Below are 10,151 nucleotides of genomic sequence, written 5' to 3' on the forward strand. Positions count from 1 at the left end.
CTTTCCTTTCCAATCTAGTTAGGTTGTCCGTAAAATAATTTTTAGTATTAAACAATTTGCCAATGTCAGCAATACAAAGTTCCTCAAAAACTTTTATTGTATGATGTAATTTTGGAGTATAGCAAGATGGTTTAATTAAACCACTATTACTAGATGGTAGATCATGCATTAAATATGTTAAGTTTAACTTTCTTGTATATTTTTTAATGTCTACTATTGTTCTACTGTAGCTGGCCCTGTTACATGGTACAAAATTCAAACCATATTTCAATACATTTATTTCACTGTCACTAAATGTATGCTTAGATAAATTTATAACATTAAAACAATCACTAGTTTCCATTAAATTTCGTCCTCTGACGAGTTTGACCCCAAAAAAGTCCTACTACGAGTTAAAACTGTACTTTTGTTGTTGTTCCTGTGATTGTTACCCAAAGATTTTTTATTCAATATAAACTCCTTACTGGCATTATTAGATCTAGTATTACTAGTATTTTCTTTCCTTTTACTACGAGCACCTTCATCATTACTAATTCCAGTCGGTTCATTTTCTAAAACAATGTTAACTTGACCATTATCAAACATTACATTCCCTTGTAGGGTATCAGGCATCAAACATTCAACATTTTCATCCTTTTCAAGGCAAGAAGCCGTAACAGCATTATGGTCTGAAATTAAAGCAGAAGCTCTTTCACTACTAGCACGCTTATCTAAAGTAAAAGCTGTTTGTCTTTTATAGTTATAGTCAGGTGCACTCAAAGGGCGCAAATTAAAAGCAAAATTATCATAAGCTTTTTTACTTTTATAAACAGCAATGTCACGGTTTAGCTTTTGTTGTTTCCTATTAGTCAATTCAGCAGAATGTTGTTGCACCTCTTTATTAACACGTTGAAAAAATGTCCGATAATTCTCTTCACTAGAAACCTCCCTTAACCGTTTCTCAATGTCTATAATTTCATTTCTCAAATGACCCATTTTTTGCCTGTTGTTTTCTATTAATAACTTTAAAAAGCTTAAACCGACGTCATTGAAAAATGAAACTAAGGTATTAAACATGGAACTGCCCAAACTAACACCGTTTGGGCATTTGAAAAATCTTAGACCTTTCGGCACTATGCCGAGTTCAATACAATAAGTGAAGTAACAGTTCTCCAAATGTAACGATCTGTACCTTTTCAATAACTTCATCAAGTTTTCTTGTTGACCACTAGAAATTTCCTGGTTGAATTGCTCAGAACACTGTCGGGAAGAAAGAAAAGGATTTTCTTCTTGATTTAATAAATGCTGGCAGCCCACTAGTTTGTTTTCACGAGCGGAAAAAGGCAAACGTCTCTTTGCTTCACGTTCGTGCTGTACAACTCGGTTCTGGGCGGGACTGCCCAAATCAATCACAGTCTCTAGTTCCTGTTCAAACCCTACGGGGCTAGAAACCTGAATAACACTTTCCGATCCATTAGATCTGGCCAGCAAAGTCTTTAAAGATCCTTGAATGTCAATCAAAGTAGCCAAAAGCAAATTGTTCAACTTTTCAGTCCCAGACGATGGTGTCGGATGAATTGTCATATTTAACAGAGATTCGTCAGCCACCTCTGCCATACTGGCTATGTAAAACGATTAAAGTAAAAAAGTAGCCCAAAAACAAATAAACAAGAATGATGGCAGAAGGAACTAAACGCAAAAGGCACTGGAATCCACACAAATAGCGTATAAGACCTTTAATCACCGCTTTCATCAACTGACTTCCTCAGAATACATCCATTGAAAAAAAACACACCCTTAAATACACATTAAAACTAATTAATAACAGTCAATTGTCAATTAAAATTACATTGAGTACTAGACAAAATTATTTTAAAAAGAAAGACCAGTCATGATGTTAGTAATTAAGTGCAGATAAACCGCCAGGGTTGAACGAAACAATAAATGTAAAATGTTTTTTAAAATATCGCAAGTTATGTATTGACAAACATCATGACTTGTCTTTCTTTTTAAAATAATTTTGTCTAGTACTCAATGTAATTTTAATTGACAATTGACTGTTATTAATTAGTTTTAATGTGTATTTAAGGGTGTGTTTTTTTTCAATGGATGTATTCTGAGGAAGTCAGTTGATGAAAGCGGTGATTAAAGGTTTTATACGCTATTTGTGTGGATTTCATTGCATTTTGCGGTTAGTTCCTTCTGCCATCATTCTTGTTTATTTGTTTTTTGGGCTACCTTTTTACTTTTATATTTTTTGTTGCTGAAACTTGTTTTATCACCCACCTCAAAACAATAGAAACATTCTAATTAGCCAGAAAAACTCATGGACACAAAAAAAAACTGAAAAAACATGTTCAAAGAATTTGTGCAATGTCCTTATGAAATCCATGTGTATTTTTCAACTGAAATGTCTCTATCATAGTATGGCAAAAATTAAAAAAAAAGGGGGGGGGGCAAATGCACTTCAAGTCAGGAAACAAGTAAATGAAACTGCATATCCAAACAATTCTGTCCCCCCCCCCCCCAAGGACACAGTCCCCCATAAAACTTTTGAAAGAAGCAACACAGTGCATACTCCTGATACAAAATGATAACTGCACCATGGAGATAAGGAGAAATTTTGACTGCAATTCCCCTTCTAAACACTGGCCAAATTACAGACTCAACCACTTCTGTTTTATGAAACTGTTCACACTATGCTTCTACCCTATCTGCCCACCTCTCACCCTCCTCTGCCATTTCTCCTCCCACAACACTGCTCCACCCTCCTCTTCTTTCATGAAAAACCCCTTCAGTAACTCTGCAATGCCAACATTAACCATGATGGAGCCTGTCGGGTGTCAGGATCCGCCACATAACACAAGCACTCAGGTCACTCCAAAACAAGTACAAATACAGCTCTGTCATTGTCCATGTTGGTGTGAATGACCTGAGACATACCTCCCTGGACTACATGAAGACAGACGTGGAAGAGCTCTCTGATCATGTAGCCCAGGCCGGTATGACCCCGAGTAGCATCTTGCCCTCACCAAGAATGACGGCATAGTATAAAGAAAAAAATTATCAATTTCAACAATTGGCTAAGTTTCTGGTGTCATTCAAAGGGGATCCAGTATCTGTCCACCTGGGATGACATGCTCAATAAGCCACGCTGCTTCGCAAGAAATGGCTTTCATCTGCCACCCTTAGGCTTTCAAATATTGGCCAAGGCTTTTGCCGCCCCCATAGTGCCTTTTTTAGGCAAGTCTCAAAAGACAAACCCACCACAGTAAATAGCACAAGTAACCAAAAACTGAGGGTAATGCTACTCAATGCCAGACGTCTAAACCTCAAAATGCATGCACTCAAGGCACTCCTTAGTATGGAGAAAACCGATGTGTGCAGTAACAGAAACCTGGTAACTCATACCATACATTTCGGCCACAGAACCCGGACCAAAACACAAAAAGTGGGGGTGTATCCATATTCATCAAGGATACCCAAACCTCCAGGTTAGTGGCACAGCACAATGCCTCAGAGATCATCCATGTGCAACTAAACGGGCAAAACTGCAATTCAAATTGTAGCTTGCTACAGATCACCCACCATGACCCAGGACCCCCATTCCACGTTTCTGGAGACACTGGAAAATATGAAGGTCCTACCAAACGCCCTAATACTGGGTGATTTCAATTACCCAAACATTAACTGGGAGAACTACTCAAGTACTAACTCACTTGCCCACCGCTTCCTAGAATTTATAAACTCGAACGCCCTGGATCAACTGGTCAACACCCCCACCAGAGGTGACAACATATTGGACCTGGTCATCACCATCATGGGCGACCGGTGTTCTACACCGGATGTCAAACCCTCGCTGGTTAGATCAGACCATTGACTAATCACTCTGGATATCCACATTCCGCCACCACCCCCAATCAAGGAAACCATTGTGAAAAACTTTTCAAAAGCAAACTTCACATTACTTAAGACCAAGGTGGAAAGGTTCACAGCCCCCATGCTAAAGGACAACACTGTCCAAGCTGCTGAATCCCTTACAAAGGCACTCTGAGCACCTGCAAGAATTCATGGATAGTGCTATCCCAAGCAAAAACAAGACTCACTTCTCCAAAAAAAGCCTGTCTGGTGGACCCCTGCCATAAACAAGCTATACAATAGAAGTAGTAAACTAGTGAAGAAGAGAGTAAAATCCCAAGAAGGAAAGACATCCCTGATCAGTATCAGCAAGAAACTATGATCCCTCATAAAATCATCCAAGGCTAGCTTCGAAAGAAAAATTGCCAAGGACTCCAAATATAACTACAAAGCATTCTTTAGCTATGTCAAGAATCTAAGTGGCAATTCTCAGATCTGCTCGGAGTTAGTGCAGAATGGCACAAAATGCACTGAAACACCCGATATAGCCAATATCCTGGCAGACAGGCTCAGTGCAAACTTCACCCCCTAAAGAGTCTATAACCATACCAGAAAGATGTAGTGCCCCGGCAATCACTGACAAACATGTTAAAACAGCCCTATCCAAAGCCAAAAATACAGCTTCAATGGGACCAGACGGTGTCCCAGGCTGTGTCTTACACGAGCTCCAAAATGAACTAACCCCTCATAGGTTGATACTAGGCTATCTGCCCTAGGGCATTTATAAGCCTAGCCAGAGTGTGTTTGGCTTTCGCCACCCTTTTAGATTAGTTGACTGTGCCTCTGTATAGTAGGTCACAGAAGATAGCCCTCACCTAAACACACTGTTCAAACTCAGCCTCTCTACAGGCTACATACCCATAGAGTGGTGCACAGCAACAGTTATCCCGCTCCACAAAGGTGGAGCCACAAACGGATCCCGGGAACTATCGCCCTATAAGCCTGACTAGCCTGGTCTGCAAGGCTATGGAGTGCATCATCATGGAATTCATTGAGAGACATTGGGAACCATCAAACATTGGACCCTACCCAGTCTGGCTTTGTTAAGGGCACATCATGCCTCCTAAACCTGGTGGACTTCTTTGAGACAGTTACCAAGGATTTAGACGAGGGAAAGGAGGTCCACACAGACTACCTAGACCTCGCAAAGGCTTTCGACACCATTCCCCATTCTGGTATTATAGACAAGCTTACCAGCCTGAACATAAACCCCTATGTCACGAGATGGGTTGCCAATTGGCTCACGGACAGAATCCACACAGTGAGAGTTGCAGGCTTTAGGTCAGACTCTAAACCAGTTACAAGTGGCATCCCCCAGGGTTCAGTCCTGGGACCCCTCCTGTTCGGTATATACTTCTCAGAGGTACAAGCAAGCACAGGAGGACTATGGCTGACCAAGTTCGCAGATGAATGCAAACTGGGGGCCATAACTGACTCTCCGGCTGATACAGACATCCTCCAGAAGGGTCTCACTGAGATGGATACCTGGTGTCAAAATCATGACCTCAAGCTAAATGCCAAAAAAGTGCATAGTCATCCCCTTTGTAAAAAACAAAGTACCCGCGAACTACAGCATACGTGCTAGCCCCCTAAATATAGAAAATGTAAAAAGGGATCTGGGGACCCAAGTAGATAGTAACCTCTCCTCGGATAATCATATTGCCAAGGTGGTTAAAAAATCCTTCTATATGGCCCACCTAATCACAAAAGGGTTCACATCTAGAACAAAAGAGGTTACTGTGCCCCTCTACTCATCACACCCATCATAGAGTACAACGCCCCATTTGGGATGTACCTTACAAGACACCTGCAACAGCTGGAAAGACCACAGAAATACCTCACCAAGAGGATTACTGGCCTCAAACAGATGCCCTATGCAGCCCGACTGAAGAAACTCCAGCTGTATTCAGTTGCATAACGCTTACTCAGAGGTGATCTCTGCCTGAAATACAAGGCCATGTCCAACCCAGAATTGGACATGCTCCACCTAAAAAAATAAATAAATCCCCAAGAGCCCCACTCTCTAGGGATCTAAACCTCACCACAACGATAAACAGGACGCGCTGGTGGGAGATTCCTGTCCCACAGACTTTCCATGCTTTGGAACAGGATTCCAATCTACATTAGGCAGAGCCCCTCACTAACACTCTTCAAGAGAAACCTTGACGAGTGGATGGGAAACAGTAAATTTACCCCGGGGATCACTGCAGTGGCTCTGCTGGACAGAGGCACAGGGAACTAATGGCTCTGCTGGACGGAGGCACAGGGAACTAATCTAAGGGGGCGGCGAAAGCCAACACATTCTGGCTAGGTTTATGCCCTCGGGCAGACAGCCAAGTGCTTACCTATGTGAAGGGAGCTGGTCAGTTACTGAAGTACTATTTCAGCAAGTGAAGATATCACAATGTAAATTCACTCGCAAAGTAAATTCACTAACAGTAGCTTTCAGTATCAACTGAGTTTGCCCCACTTGTCTGTGACCATGGAGGTGGTATGAGGATGTGGAGGATATCGCCCCACATGAGTACAGGGGTATTCTCCACTGGAAATACATACTTTGAGGTTCAGTGAAGGTGGTATTCAGCAATATATTTTCACAGCTTTGGCACTCACTAAAAGCTCCTTCTGAAGATCAACTTGACTCTAACCTAGGTCTTATGGGGTGTAGAATGAAAAAGCATTTTTGAGTTTGCAAATTTTTAGTAAGTGCAACTATAGTATTCTGAACCATAAACACTGTAATCAGTTCTGGCTCCCCTTTACTGCAGCAGCCAATAGTTAAAATAAAGTCAAAGCTAGTTTGGCACCCTGACACGCACAAGGGAGAATACCTGTCCAAGGCAGTCTTAAATTTGACAATAAACAGCTTGATAAAAGGCATACACACCCAACAGCTAAGAGTTAGTTATTGTAAGGAAGTTTGTGACAGGATATATTAAACAGTCTATGGCTGCTCTCACTTTGTGGTGAGCAGTTTTGTTGGTATACATACCTTTGCGGTGAATGTCTGCAAGAACAGTCTAACTTAGTTGTCCACAATATCATTGCAAACTAAAACGTTTCCATTTTTCCACAAAACAGCTTTCTGCTGAAAAAACTGATTCGCCGCATCATGAACAGTTTAACTAGCCTCCAGTAGAGGCATACAAAATGAACTAGAAAATTAAGTGTGTGCAAAGTGGATGCAGACATGAAAATCAAGTCTGATCGTTGAAAGTCACTTTGGACATACTCCTTTGAGAAGGGAAAATCATTCCACAATCCAACCCCGGAAAATGGAACACTTCCTTTCCGTGATAAATACGTAGTTTACAAATTTCTGTACTGTTACAAATGTGCCGATTTTAATTTATAGATCTACAATGGCTATGAATCATCATTTTAAAGTCCTTAACGTAGTAAGCTCCACAAAGCCAAACATCACACCTCCCACCCTTTTCTTCTTTATGATACTGGTAGGGAAAGCTAATACAAATAATGCATTACTGGTTTGAAGAACCAATAGCATAATCTGTTAGTAGTACTGCTAAAACGGCGCCCTCGTGTAAAACACTTGCAATTGAGCTGCACTACCAACCCGTAAAAGAAACAAAGCAGTCCGGCCTCTGAAAAGAAACGTAAGCGCTTTCAAACAACTCAGAAGCTTTACAGACTTTGGAGTACCGTCTACAAAAATAAATTATGTATTTTAAGCCCGAAAATGTTACTTGCATTCACTTTCATATCGGTGTAATGAGAAAAAATCCAGGTCCGAGTTAACAGACCTCAATTACTTGTTTTCTTTATTTTCATTTGTTAGTAGCGTGGCCACCTTTTCAAATGCCCAAAATGGGACATTTTTTGTAGAAACGTCTGATTTTGCAGGGCAAAACATACCCACGGCCAGTACAAAGGACAGAACTTCACTTTTTTGCCTAAATAAAAGTTTATTCTTGTAGTATTTTAGTTGCTTATTATGTTTCGTATAACATTTAGGTGTTTCAGGTACAAAATAACTTTTATGAAACTATTAAAGAAAATATTTGAAAAATGTCCTAAAATTTCAGGACATTTGACATTTTTTCAGGACACAACTGCCCAAAGAGGGACTGTCTCTCACAAAGTGGGACAGGTAGATAACCCTATTTGTTAACCGGGTAAGTCCGAATGGGTCAGGAACCCACTTTCAATGAAGGCCCGGGGACGGGAAGAAAAGCTCCTTCCAAACATTATATATGAGACATATAAACAGTATTTCCAGCCAAACAGATCAAACTAAATGAAAAAAATCGATGGCAAGACAATTTCGGAAACAAAGCGGTACAGACTTTCCGTTATCACCACAACCAGAATCTAAATAACGATCCAGACGTCCATATCACTACTTTTGCAATTTTTTTATTAACCTCCAACCCACGTGCAAACTACAAGACATTCCACCAAAACACATGCTGTGGTCCAACGCCCACCACTTTCTGAGAAAGATCACTCACTTACTGTAAGTGAGCAACAGCAATAACGCTGTTCTGTACTGTGGATTGCTTAAAAGGTTGCCTGCCTGTTTCTTCAAAACACTAACGTCGCAGAAAGATAGAAAAAAAGTTCAATATAGTTTTGCATCAGTCAGGTTGCACAAACCATTAGAAACAAAAATCTTTGAAATTGTATTTTGTAAACCAATTCACCAAAAAATATCTGTATTGCTGTATTCTGTATTACAAAATGGGCGAATTGTACGACTTCAGCGGGGTGGTACAAAGTACTGTCTGGTAAAAGTAAATAAGTCTGTCCCTTCACAGCGCCTAAAGCTGGAGGAGACGGCTTCCGTGTTTACGTCCACTAAACTAGGCTTTCCTCTTCAGCGAGCGTAAAAAGAGACGCTTTCTTTTGAATACTGCTAACTATGTCATAACAGGCATGATAATAATTCTCCATTCTCCAAAACGTTCTCCATTATCATCTCACCTATATTTATTTGTCGCGCAAACCACTGGTGTGTAATTTAATTGAGTTTTGTTGAAATACTAATATTGGAGGGGTGTCACCGTTGTCCATACACATGGAGCATTTTATTTTTGTATACTTGTCAGGACTTAAATTCTTGTTTTGTGCAGTCGATTTGGCGATTATTTTACAACAGTTACCCCCATGTGCAGTAGCAAGGCTCACCCAACAGTCTGCAGAAGGCCATTTTTTCACTATACTTGAATAAACATGGAAGTGTCCCTTGACGTCCTTACATTCACCGCTGCAGTATTCCTTACAAATGGGAATCCCTGCCGTGAAGCCCACCATCCATCCGGTTTACCAAAGTATAAGATACACTGAACATTACTTGCACACTTGAGTAGTGTACCTCATTATGAGGAACGTACCTCATTTGGGGTTTTAAAAAGTTAATGTTCCTCAAAGTTCCACGTTGATTGAAAGAGTGTCACACTTTCAGTGTTGGGAATTTTTTAAAGTGAAATCCATGGTAATAGAAATTAATCATATTAATTCATTAAATTATCTTCTTTATAAGTAAAAACAGTATATTTTAACCATCCTATGACCTTCCTATTTGAAGTTGTTAGTAAGCCACTGCTTCTTGAACTGTTTTAAACTGTTTAAAGTTGTTTTTGCACCTGCACTTTTAAAGTTTGTCCTGTTTGTTGCATTTACCTGTTGAGGCTACACACTCAAGTGTGCTAGCCTGTATTACATATTTATTGCATTTTCCTGCTGTTTGTTGCAAAAAGAAAAAAAATGTCATTGTTTCCCGTCTTTCCTGACCTAGAGTAGTCCAAATACAGGCTTTGCTGTATTCTGGACTTTTGGAAAGTTCCTGTGTTTCCCATTTCCTTTCTTAGATAAAGGGAGGCTTCTTTGTTCACCAGTGGCAGTGGGGAGCTTGGAGCAGCCTATCTATCCCTGGAGGAGTGTTCCCAGCACAAGAATCTGGTAGTCTATTGGCCGTTTTGGGCCAATTTCTAGCTCTTTCAAGTCCCCCTGTTTAAAACCCGCTTTAGCGCGGCTTTGCACAATTTCGGGCAGCGCCGCTTAATTGGGTTTAAACCATTCTCGGCTCCACAAAGTCTGCTGTCACTTTTTCCCTTAGAATTGATCTAATTCTCATAATAAACACCCTATTGCCTCTCTAAAGCCTGGCACTTGCTCACTAAAGCAATTATATAAGTTAGCACTAAAAAATTAAAAGCACTACACCCTCACAAACTCCCCTTGAGAACTTTGTTCCCCATTGGCCCTTTTTTCAATTATAAAGGAATTCCCAG

The 10,151-nt window shown here is 40.4% G+C and overlaps 1 protein-coding gene across 4 annotated transcripts in view; it reads right to left on the reverse strand.

The window, feature by feature from the left end:
• The window catches only part of RSAD1 (radical S-adenosyl methionine domain containing 1), a 2,083,664-nt gene extending 2,074,892 nt beyond the window's left edge, over window positions 1–8,772 (reverse strand). For 2 of the 4 annotated variants that reach the window (XM_044090486.1, XM_044090483.1), the window contains exon 1: window positions 6,890–7,349. In XM_044090486.1, the coding sequence (XP_043946421.1) occupies window positions 6,890–6,942 (53 nt within the window). In that variant the 5' untranslated portion in view covers window positions 6,943–7,349. Of the gene's footprint in view, window positions 1–6,889; window positions 7,351–8,561 lie in introns of those variants that run through there. The other 2 variants (XM_044090484.1, XM_044090485.1) reach the window with 2 other exon arrangements.
• Between the last annotated feature and the right edge of the window lie 1,379 nt (window positions 8,773–10,151).

This window comes from Protopterus annectens, chromosome 12.part0 (genome assembly GCF_019279795.1).
Source record: "Protopterus annectens isolate FY-2018-M chromosome 12.part0, PAN1.0, whole genome shotgun sequence".
NCBI lineage: Eukaryota > Metazoa > Chordata > Ceratodontiformes > Protopteridae > Protopterus > Protopterus annectens.